This window comes from Sycon ciliatum, chromosome 3 (genome assembly GCF_964019385.1).
Source record: "Sycon ciliatum chromosome 3, ocSycCili1.1, whole genome shotgun sequence".
NCBI classification, from domain to species: domain Eukaryota; kingdom Metazoa; phylum Porifera; class Calcarea; order Leucosolenida; family Sycettidae; genus Sycon; species Sycon ciliatum.
The window spans coordinates 17,234,180-17,255,860 of record NC_088645.1 but is presented as its reverse complement, the minus strand read 5'-3'; the positions used below and the strand labels follow the sequence as shown (position 1 = coordinate 17,255,860).

The 21,681-nt window shown below is 45.7% G+C and overlaps 1 protein-coding gene across 1 annotated transcript; it reads left to right on the top strand.

Annotated features, from left to right (window-relative positions):
• Nucleotides 1-15,406: 15,406 nt before the first annotated feature.
• Nucleotides 15,407-18,011, top strand: LOC135811612 (mucin-3A-like). Its single transcript, XM_065324846.1, has 3 exons — nucleotides 15,407-15,543; nucleotides 15,631-16,180; nucleotides 16,727-18,011. The coding sequence occupies exons 2-3, from the start codon at nucleotides 15,982-15,984 to the stop codon at nucleotides 17,923-17,925; spliced, it is 1,398 nt and encodes a 465-aa protein (XP_065180918.1). The 5' UTR covers nucleotides 15,407-15,543; nucleotides 15,631-15,981; the 3' UTR covers nucleotides 17,926-18,011.
• Nucleotides 18,012-21,681: the final 3,670 nt, after the last annotated feature.

Sequence of the window (21,681 nt, the reverse complement as noted above, 5' to 3'; positions counted from 1 at the left end):
GGATTGTGTGTCTGTCTGTCAGACTCAGTACACATGGTACAGGGGGTGGGGAGTTGAGTGTGTGGGTGTGGGTGTGGGGGGGGGGGGAGGCGTGTGTATGTGCACATGTGCTTGTACTTTTGTGTGTGTTTGTACAGTGTTTGTGTGTGTGCGCGCGCGCGTGCGTGCGTGTGTGCGCATTGTTGTGCACAATTCCGTTATGAAGTACAAATGATAGGTTTACCTTTTGTACACTCGCCAAGACTTCAGTTAGATTCACTGAGAACCTTTCTGGCCAACCTGGAGGCTTAGCCTTCCGCTTCCTAAACGGCTAAAGTCAGTACATGTGTACGAGTAGAAAAGTGTTGAAATTATCAAGATTTATAAATAACGACCTGCAACCATGTACAATGTAGATAGATAGAGAACACACATTGATTGTTTTTAAAAGAATCCAGGCAATATCATGAATCATGGAACGAGTGCGTAATAATGCTCTATGTTGCGTTTTGACGATGCTGAAGGAAGGGAGTCGTTGCAATTCACTCACAACACACGCACAGAAGTCCACTCGACTGCAATTTCAGTGCAATTTCTGACGCAAATTCATAAATCCACGAGTACGAGGAAGCTCAGCGAATCTCAACACGAACGTTCGCCCATCACCTGCAATGGAATGTGGGCTGTATGATACGACCAGCGGCTAACACGGGAAGTGGCATCATTTTCCACAAATCTCGTTTCATTCACAACCATTTGACTGCAATTCAGTGCAATTTCTGCCACAAATTCAACTCCACGAGTACGAGGAAGCTCAGCGGATCTCAACACGAACGTTCGCCCATCACCTGCAATGGAATATGGGCTGTATGATACGACCAGCGGCTAGCACGGGAAGTGGCGTCATTTTCCACAAATCTCGTTTCATTCACAACCATTTGACTGCAATTCAGTTCAATTTCTGCCACAAATTCAACTCCACGAGTGCGCGGAAGCTCAGCAGATCTCAACACGAACGTTCGCCCATCACTTGCAATGGAATATGGGCTGTATGATACGACCAGCGGCTAACACGGGAAGTGGCGTCATTTTCCACAAATCTCGTTTCATTCACAACCATTTGACTGCAATTCAGTGCAATTTCTGCCACAAATTCAACTCCACGAGTACGAGGAAGCTCAGCGGATCTCAACACGAACGTTCGCCCATCACCTGCAATGGAATATGGGCTGTATGATACGACCAGCGGCTAACACGGGAAGTGGCGTCATTTTCCACAAATCTCATTTCGTTCACCCCAACTCAAATAAAAGTGAAGTACAATTAGGGATTTATCTTGCATTTCCATCGCCTCAGAATAAATTAACTTTGATAAACTGAGAGAGAATGCGTGAGGCAGCTGGAAGAATTGAGGATGAAAATAGAGATCAGAAGACTCGACGGAGCAATCGTCTCCGTGCTCTAAGAGAAATCGAAGAATGTCCCAATTCGTATTTCAAGAAGACATCACAATTTTCGAAAATAATAAGTTCCTTGCCTCGCAACACCGTTCCCTGGCAGCGTTCCCCGGCAGCGCGAGGCAAAGATGTTTTCTAGGAATGTGTGCCGTGTCCTCTCCCGGGCTTTTACGACTCCCTGGTTCAAACCCATTTGAACTTCATACTGTTCGTCTTCTTTTTGCTCTCTTTCCATTGTCTTTAGCTTTTGTTTGTTGTGAGCTGTTTTGGCTTTCTCCTGTACCTCTGGGGATGCCAAGTGATGGTTTTGAGAGGCTGGTGATGGCTGTGAGCAAGAGTTTGCCGATCGGCGTCGTCCTCGCTATAGCGATGAAAATACTAGTTACTGCGCACCTGGCAGATATCACAACACGTCGGAGCGTCCAGGAGAAAAGGAATCTTGGGTTTTCACTGGAATCTAGTTCCTCCAGCATCGTGTAGCCCACCGTCGGTGAATGGCGGTCCAGAAAGGTCGAACCTGGTCTTCTGCAGCACCTCGCAGTCCTGCGAGGCACACCGTGTACGCCTGCCATGTATTGTACAAATAAAACTCATGCAGTAGTGGACTCTACAGTGATGAGTCTCAGCCTGTATGCTGCAAAAGACACAGGAAATGTGACTGGTGTCTGTACACTCAGTGACTGGACGCTAACACCCCAGTCTTCTCCTGCAGGATCTGTTTGACATTGACATTATGCAGTAGGTCGGCATTGACCTGGTTTGGCAGCTATCGTAATAGTATCTACCTGGTTGGATGTAGCAGGTTGCCGTTTGCTCGTCGTCCAGTCCGGAATTTTCTTGTAACTCACGGTGGAGTACGCGCAGAGTTTGTGATCATCCCTGTTCACTTCAATATTATCAAACACAACGTTCCCTTTGTCACTCATCTTATCCTAAGTACTGAATTTGCTGACAATATTGCACCACACTTGTCACAACCTACCGCCACTGCTGGCGGTGGCGACTGGTTCGTCAATGGCGGTGACCAGGCTGACTGACTAGTTTCGAGACAGCGGCCTCGTTGTCAACCCCGCGACAGCCTAAAGGTTTATTTTATCGATCCAGCCTCAGCGCCATGTTGACGATGCACTAGTGACTGTGTGTCATGGATTGCCTTGCCATCAGCGGTCATTGCCGTCCACCTTGGTGCAGCCCTCAACAACTGGCTCAGCCCATGGGAGTCTCAAGTGGACAAAGTTGTTGCCAAAGTAGCTCAGAAGATTGGTGCATCGTGGTGTAGGTGAGCACATAACTAGGACTTCCCAGCGCCTATTTGTCCAGGCTGCGATACTATGTGACATGCTGTACTGCACGTTCTTTTCAGCACTGCAAGGCCGGCAGCTGGACCGACTGCAGGGGCCGCGCACATGCAGGCTGCCTGTTGCCAGTGCAGCATTCTGGAACGTTCCTTCCTTCTGAGATCCGTGGAATAATAACTTTCTTTGCTTCAAAGCAAGTTGCTTACCTTTCTGTTGTGCTCCCATTGTCCTTACAACAATAACCTACAGCAATGTTTCATTTTCCTTTCCATTCCTCAACCAATGAATACTACAATGTCGATTCTATTTCTGAATATTTTAGTGTGTGCCCGCTCACTCATGTGTGTGTGTATACCTCACTCGCCACTCGAAGTTCTGTTCACCATTACTGGAACACTGCCTGTTCTTTCAGGACCTGCCATCATCTGCGGATGGGCATTCAATGATTGTATTGTGTGTGTGTATGTGTGTGTGTGTTTCATTCAGAATCAGATCCGCTATCGTTGCTATAAGAGAAAATCTGTGGGTTCACATCCAGTGCATTTTGTAGATTTGCGTGCTTTTCTCGCCACGGGCGCATACATGGGACATTGTGTGTGTGTGTGTGTGTGTGTGTGTGTGTGTGTGTGTGTGTGTGTGTGTGTGTGTGTGTGTGTGTGTGTGTGTGTGTGTGTGTGTGTGTGTGTGCGTCTGTGTGTATGGGATATTGTCTGTATCGGCTTTTGGTACTAATGTTCAGGTCTGTGCTTGCATGTGTGAACATAAAATTGTTCGGTTCTGTGCATGCTATTGCTATGTTGTATATTATTGTATGTATGTGTGCATTTCCACGAACAGTGTAGATTAGCATGGAGAGTGCATTCATCCCTCATCAACCACTTCCCCTTGGGCTTACGAGAGCTTTTTCTGCGTACCTCTCATTTTTGTTTGTTTCTCTCTGATACTGTATTGATGCCGGTACCAGTACCTCGATGTGTTCCTCTATCTGCAGTCGCCTTTATCCTTCGGTCAAGTTAACGTTTATTGTGCTCTATTTATCGTGCGGATCAAAATATACAATAATAACACAAGTCATGCTAGAGTGACGACATGTGCGTGTAGTAGGGTTGATGCGATGGGACGTTATAATTACTTCAAAGTAGGTGGAACAGAACACACATTGGGCAGATTGATTGGGCATCATTGATTGTGCTCAGTCTAAACAGTGAACATTATAATTATCTCCAGTGACAGACTGTAGCGGCTAGCCTCCAATAGGTAGCTGGCACTAGTCAATACTGCTTGTTTGACAGGTGCCGCCAGAACCCCTGTTGTGTCATGCTATAGATGCACATGCCCTATTCTGGGGCATACTGAGGTACTTTGATTTTGTTGACTGCATGTAGACAGCATCCAATAGTAGTACTCGTAGACCTTGGCTCTTTGTAGGTCAACCACCATCGCATGGATCAAATCGGTGACTATGCACTTGGAGGTTGGAATAGCCCGCGCTGAACAGATCTTGCCATGGCCCAGGGAGTGAACTCGCTTACTCGACTATCCCGGTTTTGGTTAACCAGCATGAGTGGTGCAATTTGTCCATACCATGTTGCGAGCTCACAGTTGTTTGGGCAGGTTTTGAGCTGCACCACGAAACAAAGCGAAATAACGGCGTGACTGTAGAGTGTAGAGCAAGGAAGCGGCGAGACGGCACTTCCAGGACCGTCGGAGACAGGCAGTAGAGATGTGTTCACAGCACGAGCAACCTCTCAAACCCTGCCGGTACTCCACAGTTACAAGAAAATGTCGGACTGGACGACGCGCCAATGCAAACCTGCTACATCCACCCAGGCAGATAGCTGCCAAACCAGGCCAATGTCGACCCACTGCATACCGGTATGTCAATGTCAAACAGATCCTGCAGGAGAAGACTGGGATGATATTGGCGTCCAGTGTACGGACACCAGTCACATTTCCTGCGTCTTTTGCAGCATACAGGATAGACTCATCACTATAAAGTCCACTACTTCGTGATTTTTATTTGTAGAATACATGACAGGCGTATTCAGTGTGCCTCGCAGGACTGCGAGATGCTGCAGAAGACCAGGTTCGACCTTTCTGGACCGCCATTCACCGACGGTGGGCTACACGATGCTGGAGGAACTAGATTCCAGTGAAAACCCAAGATTCCTTTGCTCCTGGACGCTCCGACGTGTTGTCGGACGTGTTACTGCCAGGTGCGCAGTAACTAGTATATTCATCGCTATAGCGAGGACGACGCCGATCGGCAAACTCTTGCTCACAGCCATCACCAGCCTCTCAAAACCATCACTTGGCATCCCCCAGAGGTATAGGAGAAAGCCAAAACAGCTCTCAACAAACAAAAGCTAAGGACGATGGAAAGAGAGCATGTCAAAAAGAAGACGAACAGTATGAAGTTCAAATGGTTTTGAACACTCATACCACCAACTATACCACTTTCAATAAATCGTGACGCCATTTTGTTTTAACACGCATACGGTCCATTGAAGGGATTGCTTGTGCACATGGTTTTCTGCATGTCATTGTAGCCACCAACACCCCCCCCCCCCCCCCCATAAACACACACACATCCCACGCCATCATTGCTGCATCTCGGTGAAGCCCCTGTTCAGGAGTTGCTCTCTCTCTCTCTCTCTCTCTCTCTCTGTCTCTCTCTCTGTCTTTCTCTGTCTCTCTCACACACACTCTCTGTCTCTATCTGTCTCTCTCTCTCTCTTTCTTTCTCTCTCTCTGTCTCTCTCTGCCTCTGTCTCTCTCTGTCTCTCTCTTACACACACACTCTCTCTCTCTCTTTCTCTCTCTCTCATCAGTCCTAGTCTCAGTATCATTATGTTTCATTTCTGTTTTCGAATTGGGTATGTGAATAGTGAAGTACATGCTAACATTATAATATATACTTATTGAGACTCATCCGGAGAGTATCTGAACTATCTGGATCGATATGTATTTGGCCGAAGGTAAATGCCATTGGCGACGTTTTTTGTTTTTTTTACAAAGACCACTTAATGCCAAACATGAGATGCAGCTAGGGGAAGCACGCACAACCTGAATCGAAGGCTCAAACTTGGTCCATAGTTCCATAAGAACGAAGTGACACTTTCAGTGAAATTTACACACAAATACATATTTAGTAGGGCTCGCTCCCTCATTGCCGCAGTAATTACGCCAGTTCAATTATAACTAATAAATTAAATTTATTTTAATTAGAGCCAGCGCAAGCGAAAAACCGGATAACGGAGCTACGTCATGAACTGAGAAAACGGCTTGAGAAGTTTGAATACGGGAAATCCCCATTCAGCGAAGCGTGTCGCGTGTTCAATGCTTTGCTACGTCACAAGTATGTGACGTAGTGTTCTATGGCGCGGACCATCGCGCAGCTGAGTTCCTCAGCTTTCTTGTGCTTTTTATTTGAAGGAAATCCGTCAAGGGACGGCTGAGTTTCGGTCGCTTGACTGAAGTCGATTTTACTCTGGAGGATCGTGCTTGCACTCTTCGCTCTGAAATTTGAAAATAGTTTGGACTTTGAAGTTAGTCGATGATTCTTTGACAGCATGAGCAGACGAGCTACGTTCACCGTGGACGATGCCCTCGCTGCTCTGCTCCTTGAAGACGAGGAAGAATTTGTACGCTCAGTTGCTCTTGACGGGCCACCTGTCCAAAATGTTTTGGAGGAATCTGACGACGATGATGACAGTAGTGACAGCCATTTCCTCGACAAGGAGCTCGACATCGATATTGCTGCCCATCGGTATGATGAACTGAGCAGCACCGACGACGGTGATGGAGAATAAGAGACAAGCGATACTGACGATGTATTTGAGGACCTAGATGCTGGGATGGACGTTCCCCAACATGCTGCAACTGCAGCCACAGTTTTGCCAAGATGTGGATGTTCAAAAAATTGTTTGTCACTATTTTCTATTGAAGATGTTGATCAGAATCGGCTGAACATGGCAGAGCTGGAGCGACCTGATTTTGATTTACTGCTGAGTGGTGTGCTGGAGGCTATGCATTGTGGAGACAAGCTCACTGTCCACCAGAAAAAGCGTAAACGCTCAGCTTTCAAGTACGCTTTCCAGAGCAAGCGAGTGTGTGCCGGTGCGTTCCGCTACATCTTTAACATCAAGAAAGATAAACTGTGGAGTTTGTGTAAGCACATGGAAAGCAACGGTGCAACGGCGCGGCGACACGGCAATGCTGGTCGACGACCATCAAACACTTTCACGTTTGAGGAAGTCAAATACGCGGTTACTTTCATAAAGTCTCACGGCGAACACTATGGCATCCCACACCCTGCACCACTACATGGTCGAGATGGCGTTCCTCCCGTGTTTTTGCCTGCAAGCCAGACATACAAGGCTGTGCACAAACTGTATGTTACTGCAGGGAACTCGGCTGGCATTCGTGTCATGGGAGAATCTTCCTTCCGCAGCATCTGGCACCAATGTACGCCACATTTGAAATTTATGTCTCCACGGACTGACGTGTGTGATCTGTGTGAGAAACTACGCCGTCAGGTCATGTCAGCTTTGACTGAGCAGGATAAGGTGGCCGCCCTTTCAGCACTGCAAGACCACATTGCAGCAGCACAACATGAGAGAGACTACTATCGTGGAGCTACTATCTCTTCTGCCGAACAGCTACAAGCCAGTGCCCAGTGTGCGCCACCATGTGCTCCATGCTCGCAAGCCACGTTCAAAACGCATTATACATTCGATTTTGCGCAAAACGTCAGCATACCTCAGGAGTGGCGACAAGTAGGTCCTCTCTACTTTAAAGTTCCAAGGAAAGTGCAGGTGTTTGGGGTGAACAACGAAGCTGTTCCGCACCAAGTGAACTACTTGATTGACGAGACGGACACCATCGGCACAAATGGCTCCAAGAGCCATGGCCCCAACAGTGTTGTAAGTCTCCTCCACCATTTCTTCGCACACCATGGTTATGGCGAAGAACAGTGTATCCTCTCTGCAGATAATTGCTGTGGCCAGAACAAGAATAAAACTGTTGTTTCCTACCTTGCATGGCGCTGTATGTCTGGCTTGCATAAGTGTATTGAGCTGCATTTCATGATCACAGGCCACACCAGATGTTTGGTCGATGGCTGCTTTGGTTTGCTGAAACGCAGCTATAGGCGCAATAATATCTATAGCATGGCCCAGTTAGCTGATGTAGTGAATGGTAGTGCTGCATGCAATCAGGCGCAGCTTATTCCTGGCTCCAATCTGGAATGGCGTGAGTGGGATAAGTTCTTTATGCAGTTCTTTAAGCCCTTGGTCGGCATTTCCAAGCTTCACTACATGCGCTTTTCAAGTGCTGAGCCTGGTGTAGTGTATTGCAAAGAGAATGTTCATGCTGCTGAGCAGAGGCTTGCCTTGCTGAAAGTGCCTGCAGAAGATTTGCTTCGTGCTGGTCTGCCGAAAGTCCTCAGTCCTGCAGGACTGACTGCAGAGAGGCAGCAGTACCTCTATTCTCACATTCGCGAGCATGTTCCATCAGAGTTTCAAGATGAAGTTTGCCCGCCACCTACTGCATCTGCAGAGTGAGACAACATCCTCGCCGACCAGCCTGACATGGCACTTTGATCATTTCACATTCGTTTCTATTTTCGTGTATATACTTGTGCCATTGCTCAGTTACACACTTGCGTAACATTGCTCTTGATTACGCCTATCCGCGTAGATGCCCTCATGTACTCTAAAGAGTCTCTTGATGCTATGATGTATAGAAGACTCAATATCATGTTACCTATATGTACAGTATTTTTCACTTGATTTGATAATACTCTCCATCTGCTTCATTGGGACAGCTTTGTTTGGGCCATCAATTATTCGTTCAACACCGCTGGATTGTTTGTGTGCGCTTGAACATCATTTTCCGTATGTTTGGCAAGGACATAGGTGCAGACAAATGACTGTATCTATGGTGTTTCTTGAGATTTTTGAGTCTGGTTTTTTTATTGGTTTCTGCATGAAATTCTGAAAGCTCTCGTATTGAAATCTCAAAACCGCCCTCCAAGTCCATTATCTGGGTTTTCGCTTGTGCTGGCTCCAGTATAACGACTAAGAGCATAGGAGAAAGGGGGAGTCTCAGCTTAGTTCAGACCCAGACCATTGGAATCATACAGTTCCAGGAAGACTAAAAGTAGGGACATTTTGATTTTGGGCAATACAGTGTACTTACCTTTTTCGGCTTTCCATCTGTACGTGATACATTCCTTCTCTGTATCCCACTCTGTTTTCTAGCAATGACTCCATCCACAAGTTCTCATCAGCTCGATACGGCAACACGTCCACTATCAAGGGATTCTGATCCCATATCGATCGTAGTGCAATCAACTATGATAAAGTCAACAGCTCAGCCAGAAGCGTACTATACCCTCTACATCATCATAGGATCTATTATAACAGTCTTACTTTTTGTTGCTGCTTTGGTCCTTATCATTGTTGTTCGTCGTAGCAAGAAAAACTCCGCACCTCCCGAAAACTCAACGAGGACAGTTTGTGTACGGCGAGACCCATCCAACACGACCGACCTCACTGAAAATGAACTCTACATCCTGCAGTCTATTTCCGAGAATGGCAACATTTCACCGACATTCACGGGGAACTCCAACGACGCGCCACTACCCGTGATACCAATTACACCTGTACGAGCACTCACTACCATCAATCCAGTGTACGAAGAATCGACTTGTCTTCAGTCACGGGGTTCAACGAAAACAGTATTCACTCAGCAGGATGCCTCTGATTACATGGAGATTGCATAACACTAATGTGTGTTTGAACACACGTGTACAATGGGCGGCGAGGCTCGATCCATGCCCTTGCCACTGGCAGATCGGAAAACGCACAATATAATGTAGCATTCATTTCTGCTCTACTCACTCAGGGTAGACACATACACCACACTACAATGCATTCCGGGAACGCAGATCCTCACGACAACCAAGACTATTTACGCCTTACAAACTGAGTCAAGTGCCGCCTGCGGATTATAGGTCGCATATCGGAACCCCACGTATCAGAAATATCACCTAGAAACCATGCGCACACCCCCAGAGACACTCTATAATTCTAGTTCTTCTTCTCCAATGCACCTGATGCTCGTGATGTGCCCATCTATGAAGCAGCGAATAAGATCATTCACATTCAGTTGGAGGATGTCGTATTAACTCATTGCTTCACTTCTTCTGCACGTCGTGTAGAACTAAGTAATTTGCGTCAAAAAGGTGATGACATTTATCTCTTTATTACGCCTCATGCATAAAATAACGTTACGACGAATGAAGTCATCGACCAATTCCACTTGCCTTGTGATTCAGCTTTAAAGTCATTTTCTCCCCTGTGTGACTTCATGTGCTTTTGTACACCTTGCGATATTGCACGTCCTTCTTTGCAACTCACCGTGTTCAGAGTTTTTTTAGCCTGTACGCCAATTTCATCATTTTTCATTGGTATTCAAATATTGTATGCTGCATTCACAATGCTACTGCGCTACTTTCTGTTCGATATTTCCAAGTTCATTGTAGTTTCACGGCATAGGTCCTATCACTTGTCTCTCTGCTAGCCGATGCATTAACATAATATTACTGTCATCCTCGTAGAGTTTGAACAAGGAACTGAGGATATTTAAAGCCATTGAAGCAGTGTGGCTGTATATTACGCTCAATGGTTCTCACATTCACACCCTAATAGTCCTTTAAAAAAAGCATGAGAAGAGGGCGCATCGGGTGGGAATGTGATATGTTCAGAACTTTGCTATTGAGGTGTGGACTGAATCAAGGGCGGTTTTTATGCAAGCTGTGGGGCTTTGGTAGTTGTTTGACTAATACTCTGTGATGATAGAGTCGGATAGGTAACATGGTGTTGCCTTTGCAGGTACTTGCTCTAGTATCAGCAATGAAATTTCAGTTATCAATGACTTTTAACTGACCACAACGCATGTACATGTATCTCTAGATGTAGATGCTACAAGTAACAGCAATGATTAACTTCAAGTGAGCAGATAGGGAACGGGATTGGTTAACATTACACCGGATAGGATATGCTTCCACCATCTGCCGCACGTATGGCTGCATCACTAGCCAACCTGGAAGCTACAAACTAATCAAAGAGTTGAATCTTCCCGATAGTCTATTATTCATAAGTCGAGGACATTGTAAAGGGTAAAATGTGCCTAGAATGTTACATTTGTTTGTAGCAGGAGAGTATCGCTGTTCGCTTTGCTATCAATGCGGACTCGCTACCGGAGACGTGTGCATTGCAAAACTCAATAGATCTACCATCCGTTGTCAAACATCCACATGCTGTATATCGCCCGGAAGCTATAGCACTTGAAAATGCTGACGTTAAGTCATGAAGTAACTTGTAAATACCTCTCCGTGTTGGTCTATTTTCTAAAACAATATGGTATGGTTTGTCTCGACCACATTTGTTCGCTCGATTCCGGTACCAGGTGAGATGTTCTGTCATTGGGTCTGATGAATGTTGCGGCTTAGGCTAGTACTAATATCAGCTGACTTGCTCAGAGAAGTATCACCAGAGAGTGCTAAATAATGCCTATAGTCCATTTTAAACAAACTAAAGAGAGGCGTGTACTCGGAGAACAAAGATGTGCTAGGTTTCGTGCTGACCGTGAGGAGATGCAGTTATCCCACCAGCCTTCCAATCCAGTCACTAATGAATATACAGTGGCTGTGGTTGGTGCACCACATGAGTATGCTACAGTTCCTGAAAGAGACGGGCATAGTGGAGAGCAAATGTATAGTGAAGCTACAGCCCCTTCCAACATACTAATAGTACGCTCCGGGCACCGTATTCCGCCGGATACTACAGACGCATCGATTTTTAGTGCAGCGACAAGCCGTGTGGGTGAAGATATAGATGCGGAACGATATACTCAGCCTGAAATCCAACGCAGCGTGGTGAATTCCGCAAACCTTCAAAGCCAATATACATACATAGAGAGTACTTCTCGTGTACTATCGGCTACGTCCCCTCGTGTACATGATACTCCAGGTCCAGCACCACCTTCACTGCCAAACGACACCTACTCTGTGCCACATTCCCAGCCTGTCAGTAACCATCCATCTTCACGGAGAGCGATGACGCCATCAGACTATCTTGAGCCTTCTGATTGCTAATTTCCAATACTGCAGCCTCATCCGAAGCAAAGGTTCACAACGGGTCACCAACACCGTAAACAGACAAACACATATCAGTACATGCATGTATACATAATATACTGCAAACAATGCATGTACGTACTGCACACAATACATGTATACAATGCAGGTCTGCATGTTGTTTGCTGTATGACTTGAGTGTTTTCGTGTTTTCACATTTCTACGCTGTTCAAGCCCCATCAGTGACCTTGTGCTATGTTAAAATTCTGTTTCAAATTCCACATGGGTACGAGTACGAAGCAAATACCCCCCCCCAGTGGCCACATAATAATGTTTATGATGGAATCAATCCAAAATTGCATAACAGTGATTTGCGAGCGTTTAATCTTTCTACGCCAGGATTGTTTCCCATACTTTTCCACTTCATCCCTTACATATTTTTGTATTAGTACTTTCACGTTCCTCACCACTGCTACTACTTTGATTTTGTATCTCTTACTTGGTTAAACGTTACTTGTTGTACTGTAGGTTTAAACTGGCCTTCATTTCATTAATTTTTTAAATGTGATTCATGATTGGTCCTAAAAAGGCAAACACCAACTATTATGTGCATTCGCGGAGCTAGATCATCGTACCACCGACCAGTCAACGCACTGCGGGAGTTGGCGGTGGCTGAGGGACGCCTGTGATTGGCTGAGAGACAATGGCAGTTTACATCACATTCAGAGGTCTGGATTTTGTATTGTTCTTGTCTGAAGTTAGTTGTACTATGATTGGATTCGCTCCATGTTGGTTTTAGGCATTCCGCCTGGTTTTCTTCCGTAGTGCTGATTGTAGAGGTTGGCTTATTGAAGTTCTTTTTCTTTCTTTTTCTTTTTTTTCTTCATCCGATTATTATTCTCTTCATTTGTGTTACCATCCTTCATCTTGGCAAATTGTGTAACATTGATTGATGCCTGTCGAGGGAATCTCAATCCTTGATGATTGCTACATGATTGCTACATGTAGGTCATGTACATGTACATATACGGCGAATTCTATCAAAGATGGCTGTTCAGTTTTCATGAAAGGAGGTAGGCTGAAAATGTGCTACACTACTCCCATACAGTATGTTAACACTATTCTGGCTATTGGAAAAACCGCCTTATCTTGAAATTCAATGATTATACATGTACATGTATTTGCACATAAGTGGGTATACCCAGGTTTCAACAGTGTTCAACACTACAAGGGCGGAGCGTGACCATAAAGGTCAAAAAGAATGGTTCCACCAACTATATATACATACGTTGTAACGCTGCGTTTCATGCACGTAGGTAAATGCTAAGGCATTGTGTTGTCTGATGATTGTCTTAGCATTTAGATACGTGCATGAAACGCAGCGTTACAACGTTTGTATATCTAATTGCTGGAACCATTTTTTTGACCTTTGTGTACATGTAGTTGTGTGGTGATCACTGAAATGCTTCACAAAAGCTACACAACATTTCGCCTGCGTTGTTCGGTGCAAGTATACATTTTCACCAGGCCAGGGGAGGAAAGTGGAGAGTCGTCTGGTCATCAACTGATCGCTTCCTCTTAAGGTCATGCCCTCGTTCAGTAGCTCAGCCGCCAGACAAAATCAAATACAATGTAGATGTACACAGAATGATCATTATTGTACAGACATTCAGGTACAAAGAAAGTGTACATGTAGACACATGTACACTTACTTTGTATGTCTCCAGAATACCTCCAGGATATTACTAGACACGTGATGACACTCTCAGCCCCCCCCCCCCCCCTCCACACACACGCAAACAAAGACCATACATGTACGGTTCTCGCCTTAGACAGTGCTAACTTTCTCAGACACCGAGTCAAGAACTGAGTCACGTGCAAGATCAAGAGTTCAGTCGTGTACCTTTGCTTATGCCTGCAAACTAACGTTAAAACATGATGGACACGTAACGGTACAAATACATGAAACCTCATGGGCTAAAACAGTAACCTGTCTCACAATCTACGGCATTGTGTGGTGTGCATAACACAGGACTGATGTGTGTGTATGGTTTCACTTCTGCCCACTCCTTCATCTGGCGATTGCCATTTTCCCATTCTTCTACATACGCATAGCCATAAGTCTGCTTAGTGGAGACGTGAGGATGATTGTGCTGTTGGATGAAGGCTTGTTCTCACATTTGACTGTACATGCTCTGGCCCGGGTCACACAAATAGTAACATCGTGGTAGTTCCGCTACTGCCTATTCCTGGTGTGATAACACCGCATTTTGGTACGCAGGCATGCAAGACTGGTTATCCATGTGCTTGTGAGCGCGCAGGATTTCGCTTCATCATGCTGACTGTGAGGCAGTGTGACTACCATTCCATCATTGTCTCTAAATTGAGTCATTTCACGGACTATAAACAATGACTGCCGCGAGTGCGTGTAATCATTTTCAGAATTTTGTGTTGAAGAGGGAGAGACAACTGTATAATTATATGTAGTAACTGCTGGTACTGCTGGTACTGAATGGTTGTTTCGTAATTTTCTCGTTACAATTAATGTCAGTTTCCATCAGATACAAGACAGTTACTAGTAGTACACGTATATATACAGACTGTAGTTGCAAATCAAATCATGAGTGTATCCTTGGTATAGCAGTGGGATCGGATCGCCTTCTGCGGTGGGACTTTGGGAGCATTGGTAATCCAAACATGAGGTCATCAGCTTTAGTCCCAGTTTGCGGGAAGATACTTTCCACCCCTGGAAACCTATCTAAGAATTCTTAGTGGGTATTTGAGGAGGCACCGGTGACGAGGGGAGGCGAGGAGCGCCACTCCTCCAAGCTTATTGGAAAACGAACTGCTAATACATGTACCATTTTCTCCCAGCGGCCAGCTGTGACCATGTGTAACAACAAGTCAATCTTACACACTGGATGCGCAAATCCAATAGTCGTCTACATGTACATATATATTGAACGCTATGCTGTCAAGCCGGAGGGTGTTAGTGTCTCTTTCGCGAAAGGTTATTGCACGATATGATTGCAAAGTATTTGGTTTACGTACTAGTATTATTTGAAGGGATGGCATGCATAATTTTGGAATGGTCATAGCGTACCTACAATGTACATGTACATGACTAACTGTTAAACGTGTACATTGTACATGAAGAGTCTCAGAGTCACCACCTGTTCCTAGTGTTGTGTTTGTCGCAGTCTGTGAACGACACCAAGTCGTGTCGCGTCCTTGTTGAACTTAGTGCACCTAGTACGTGCCGGCCAGTACGGTATCCTCCTGCACGGAAAACAGAATTTATCGTCATTCACCCCTACACACACACACACACAAACACTACCGGTGTGGCATGTGATGAGTTCTGTTCAATGCACTCTAGGGCTAAAGCTGCCACCCACGTAATGTTGAAAACCAGAGGTGGTCTGGATGAGGAACAGCTCGGATCGCCTTCTGCAAAGGCCTTGTCTCAATGCAGAGAGAATTACTACACTAGGAACTTTCCAATGTTTATATTCAATCCCCGGAGAGCAATACATTCATTTAACCAACTTGTCAGTCTCTTTTTCCAATCAACAGTAATCACTCTGTGCTGTGTGGAAGCCACTGCGTTTCAAGTAACCAACACTTCAGCAAAGCGTACAACGATCAGAGAAGACCATGCGGGGTAAGTACCAATACGGAGTCAATTGTGTAGGGCTTTGAGCGGACGATCAATACGAGGTATTCGTTTGTGTTCTGACCTATCCTGCAGAGTTTCGGTCATGGGGATCGGGATGGTTCCTCTTGCTCAATGCTGTCGTGATATACATCAAGTGCACAAAATCAGAATCAACAGAGACGTCGTTTCCATGCCAGCCTTCGGATCGAGACACAGAAAATGTACCAGAAACTAGACCAAATGCCTACATCACACGCACAGGGCCCAATGCTCCAACCAACACTACTTTCCTCTACGCCGGCAAATCCTATGCAGTCATATTTAACTTTCCAGGTGGCTGCTCCATAAACATCACTCAAATTTTATACCGGACCGAAAGAGACTCTGCCGTTTGCTCCGTCCGGGTTTCCAAGCAGGAATCAGAAACTGGCATAACATGGTTAGATGTCTCGACTGACACTACACTCTACAGTGAGTGAAAGTGGCATCACGAATGGTTCCCCCCTAATCACCAATGAACTGAGATTGACAGTCATTGCTCATCAACGGCTGCGCTTGAATTTCACAGTGAGCAAATCGTTTGGAGCACATTGTGGAATTCAGCTCCTCGGGGAAGAACCTTACATATCGGTACACTATAAAGGTGCGTGTCTATGCTCGCCAATCTACTTAACCCAACTAACTCAATGGGAATTACAATAGGAGATTTTTGTTACGATCTACCTTGTACCCGCTAGATGTGCCTAGGAAACTGAAAGGCCCACCACTGTATGATGGAATGCATTTGCTTATGAACACAGTACTTGAATGAGCGTTTTGATATTAAGAGGCACCTAGCAGACAATAATTGCCTATCTCTCGCATGGCAGTATAAACATGTACATGTACATTGTATATCCGGTGTCCACCGTAATCGGTATACTAGTGCTAATACTAGTTTGTGCATTGTCTTGGACTCAAGTGATCGGATTTCATTTACCAGTACATCTGTACATGTATTGTATATGATACTGGGTCTCAGGACACATACTGTACATAATACCTGACTGTATAATATACCGTGAGTCATGTACTAGTACTGGTGATACATGTATAGAGTATAATCGCTGTTGAGGACACTACCGAGACATTCATGCATGTATGTAATGATACTGACCAGTTGATCATAACTTCTGTTCCTGTCTCTCAGCCTCGACTACTGATGAACAAACCCCAACTGAGGATGGCAGCACGGTGCAACCCCTACCTTCAATGGTAACAACTGTGCGTACATCTACCGCAAATCCGACACTACAGAACATTCAATCTGAACAAACCCGTCAGATAGCTGATACAGCCAAGAGTCCTACCACTACTGCTACTCCAACTCAATCTTCTACCTTCCTACCCGACCCAACACGTACAATAGCGGCCACGAGCACTGCCACTACTGCTACTCCACCTCAGTCTTCTGACTCCATACTCAGCCCAATATCTACAGTAGCAACCACGAAGACCTCATCGTCTCGCCCATATCCTGTAGTTTCCACGTCCGTATCGACAACGGCATCTAGACCCGCCATTGTTTCAGGTAGTTCCAATTTGAACATCATTCTTGCGCTCTCTGGAGTGGTCATAATCCTACTGCTTGTGGTTGTATGTCTAGTGCACCGCAAGCGAAGGCAGTCTCCTGAAAGGACACTGATCCATATCGATGGCAGCACGGAATTGAGCACCAACCATTGCAGGTCGGAGACGCCCGCACGAGACCACCATCACGCAACAGGTGTAGACCCCGGTAAAGTACTGTCACGTGACTTATTAGCGGATAACGCCCTGCGATACGAGCAGGCGCATGATGACGGCGTCATTCGCGTGTATGCAGTGTGTGGACCAGCAGCGCCAATAGAAACACCACAACCCGGAGAAGACCGCACAGTGGAGACGAAAATCACGTCTACACAGCCCAGTATGCATGCGTACGAGTATATCACGACTCCCCCCACAGACCCTGGCATTGAGGATATGGTGAACGACTATGCCGAGTTAGAAGTTGATACCAGTCCCTCAGATCCTAGTACGGTAGTGGCCAGTAGGTTTGGTCCGATCCCAGGTCTGGTCCATGAGTCGGACTCTGCTTCTGATACACTACACACTAAAGGTGAGTCTGCCGCTATTAGCACAATGAACCAAAGCGATACTCGCTTCGCACAAGCGCCCTATTCGAACCTGAAGTTTCCAGCGCTGGGGAAATCGTTGCAAGATACATCGGGAGAAATCACTCCAGCCACCACTGCCCTGCCACCGGCCCTGCCAGAAGAGGATCACAGCAACTCCCTAAGCGATCACAACATCACATCGCTACGGAACCGTTTACCATCGGAATACCTCGTTCCTATGGATTTGTGAAGCACTACCCACAAAGCAAGCACAACCTTATTATTCACTCTATCCATCCGTACTGGGTCATTTGCCATACAGCCCCCCCCCCCCCACCTCCCCTTAGGTTACACAACTGTGCTCCTTCTTCTCAACAGACATTTCAGTGATCGATGAAAGAATGACAACCTTCCCCTTTTACACACACACGTATGCTGGCTTTTTTTCGACTTGCATGTAACTTGAATATACCTACACACAATATTGCATTCTTTGCACCGATTTCTTTTGACCCAAACCTATTGCATATCAATTTTGATAATATTATTCGAATCTTGCCATCTTTAACTCTGACGATGGCCTCAGAGGTCACGGCAGCTGAGAATGACCATGACTTGTGCAGTGAACGTTACTTGAGATGAGGCATGTGTAAACCCTCACCTATTCAAATGACGTGTCGAAAGGGTTTGGCGTGTACTTCATGTATACAATGTACATTACTATGCTTGTGTTTAGGTAGGGCGTGATGGCAGAACAGGCAGCAGAATGGTCATAGCTACTCGAAGTATGAGTTTGTTGAGTAGAAGTGGTAACATCCACGCACTATCTCTGGTGCCTCAAAAAAATATACTCGTACATGTACATTTTTTTACATGATTGTAAACTCAATCTGTGGACATGGACAAGTTATCATGGCACAGAAGCACTAGCGGCCTCACAGGCAGTCCGCAACGCTAGCTGTCATCGTCCCCAATAATAATAAATATAATATTCGCGGGATCCGCGTCGGCATCGCTTGAATGTTCAGAAACACACAAACTAGCCTTCGCATCCGCAGGCCACCACTATGCCTGTTAACCTTAGTGGCGAATGCAGACCTCACAAGTGAGTCAGGGGAGAGGAGGTTAGTCTCTCAACCAATCGGGCGTGTAACGGCCCATAACCCTGTAAACTGCATCCTTGTTATTCTCACTCCGAGCTGTGAGTACCCAGTTGACCGTGGTTGTCGGCGCAGTTCAACACGCGTAAAAAGTCTTTTTACACGCTCTGTGCTACCAGCGCGGGTCTTGAACTCGGGACCTCATGATTTGCAGGCAGGCCTGCAAACCAATCGGCCATATGCGTTGGGTCCCCAAGCGCGGGAAAATGGCATTTGCGCAAGCATGGGACTCGCAGCCTTGCTGGCAACGAACAGCAGCGAGACCTTTCTATGCAAATAAATTTGTTTGAGCACCTTGGTTTGCCATATCAGCAGTGTTGTGCGAATTTTCTCCCGCCGATCACAACCCACTTCTAAGTTCTAGCGCCTCCAGACAGGAAGGAAGTAAGCAAAGCCCCTCAGCTGAATGAAGTTTCGAAAACTTCCGTGCATGAGCTTTCAAACAGTGGTGGCACGCGCTGCCCAGCAGCAAGACCAGCTGGTCCCAGCATAGACACATTGTGTCCAGCAGCCAAGCCAATTGGCCCCAGCATACAGCAGGACCGTCCGGTCCTGGCAGTCATTTGACTACCTGCGCACAGCCAAGCCGTACAAGGGTACAGCAGCATTAGTTAGGATCATTGGCCTTAACTTTAATCCCTTGCACTGCCTGCCACCTACCAATATTGTAACAGAATTTTCTACAATCCCGCTTTGCGGGGCCGCCTGGTATAAATGCATTGTTGCAAAAATTGGCAGATTACAAATCCTATTACAAAACACTTGATATGATCCAGCCGCAGCAGCTCGGCAACCACAACTTCCACTTGCTTGATGTGCGAGTGGGTAATAAACGTACTTAAATGAGCTATTCTGTATTGTTAGAGACGCTAACCAAGCATGGTGCACAGATAGTAAACCACACGATTCACATCAGGGCCAAGCGGCTGCAGTCTCACTGACGCCCAAGGAACTGTATAGCCATCAGTAGCCATTTGGACAGCAATCGTACATGCTGCACCTAAAATGTAATCATACTGATACACAATAGAGTGAAACAGAGAGCCATTGATCCTGTATGTATGGATACGCGTAAAATCCACCGTCACTGAGCTGCGGAGAAACGCGGTGCCTGACCTCAACATATTGCCATCTGTTCAGGACCTTTCATTAGACATCATGACTCGCTGGTGTTCCAAACAACTAGACAGACGTGTACTGCAAGTCTTTGGCAAACCAGAAGGCACATTGGGCGAGGTCATCATTGATAGCTTCCAATGACGTGTCGAACATACCCATTTCGCTTTTTGTAGGAAGTGTGACAGTCGATGTTGTACACATTTTGTAAGAGAACAGCTGGTTAGGAGTTACAGCCATGACTCTACAGCTGTCGTGAGCAGAACCATTCTACATTGTTTATACATGTGCGTGCATAATATTGCTGGTGTGGCAAAATGGATCTGCAGTGTCTACAGTACATGCAGTGCAACACCCCTTCAGGTACATGTAAATCTATGAGGCATGCTGATGGCCTGAAAAGTGCTTACTTACTAAGTACGTTTTTCGCGCAGATAATCTTCAGGTTACCTTCGTTCGAGGGACAGTTCAGTCTAAGATCGTGTTGATCACATCCTGGATAAACTGCCGAAGACCCTCATGCCGAATCCTGCCAGATTTTGGTTTCACGTGGAAAGACACTTCATCGTGGTCTAGATACTGTCTCGGTATTCACATCACTGCGTGATGATGGCTCATTCTTCAAAGAAAGATGGTTAGTAAATTTCACAGCTGTATTTAAGGCAAAGCCATCTGCCGTAAAAATTCATTTTCGAAATTTAATCCCCCCCCCCCCCCCGCTTTGTCACACTGGACAATTTACCAATCCTCTATATCTCAGAAAGTCTTCTCACTGGCGGTGACCAAGTATGCAAGCACCAATATGCATTTCTACTATTCTAGGTTTGAGTCCCGTTTATGTTGTCCTGTTCTACGGAATGAATGAAGAATAGATTTGAAACTCGGATGTCGAGTCAATATCATTATTGTCTACAGTTTCAGGAGTCAGTACACTGTCAGGTTTAATGCCTAGCTGTTGCACTTTCTGACTGTATCTAAATATAGTGGTGGACAGCTAATTTTAACTCCTATCATGTCTTTTTCCAAAATAGATAACAAATACGAGAACCCCTAAGTCTTATTGATGTCTCCTCGCCGATTATTTTATTGATAGCATACAAGAGAGATTGAAAGATATGTCGATCGCTGCGTATACACATTTGTGAAGTGAATAGATACTAGTACTTGGCTCCCGTGTATTCCGTGCTTTCTGCTGCATTTCAGTTCGTCTCCAGACGAAGTACAGCTGGACGGTCCTAGTGATGACGATCGTGACTATGACAACTCAAGTATGGTGTTTACAGCCAAGGTGCATTCCAGTTGGTCATCAAAGCTATAGTTATGATGGTCTGAACTCTGGATTGGAAACATTTCTATGGTATCCATTGAATACATCAGGTACACCATCAACACTCTACAGACTAACTTACCATCATTCTTATAGCACGAAGTTCGATTTTCCAAGGAACTGCACTATTAAAACAATAGGGGTGGAATTTGTGACAAGCGGAAATTGTCACCTCTCCGTCTCTTACCAGAATGGTTTGTCAGAGGCAAGGTCAGTTTCGCATACTTATCGTGGTCCTTTTACAATCCATGATTGGCTCCATTTTTCCGTGCTATCATCAAGTCGGCTGCAAATCATTTTCACAGTTCAGAGGGCAAGTCACTTCAACTGTTGGTTTCATCTCAATGAAGCAAATGAGCCATATATCGCCTTGCATGTCCAAGAAGGTACACTATTTACTTTT

Bases quoted from the DNA above. Each gene is read 5' to 3' on its own strand.
- LOC135811612 (XM_065324846.1), top strand. From the start codon at position 15,982: ATGTCTCGACTGACACTACACTCTACAGTGAGTGAAAGTGGCATCACG. The intron at 16,181-16,726 runs GTGCGTGTCTAT...CCTGTCTCTCAG, and splicing joins CATATCGGTACACTATAAAG to CCTCGACTACTGATGAACAA.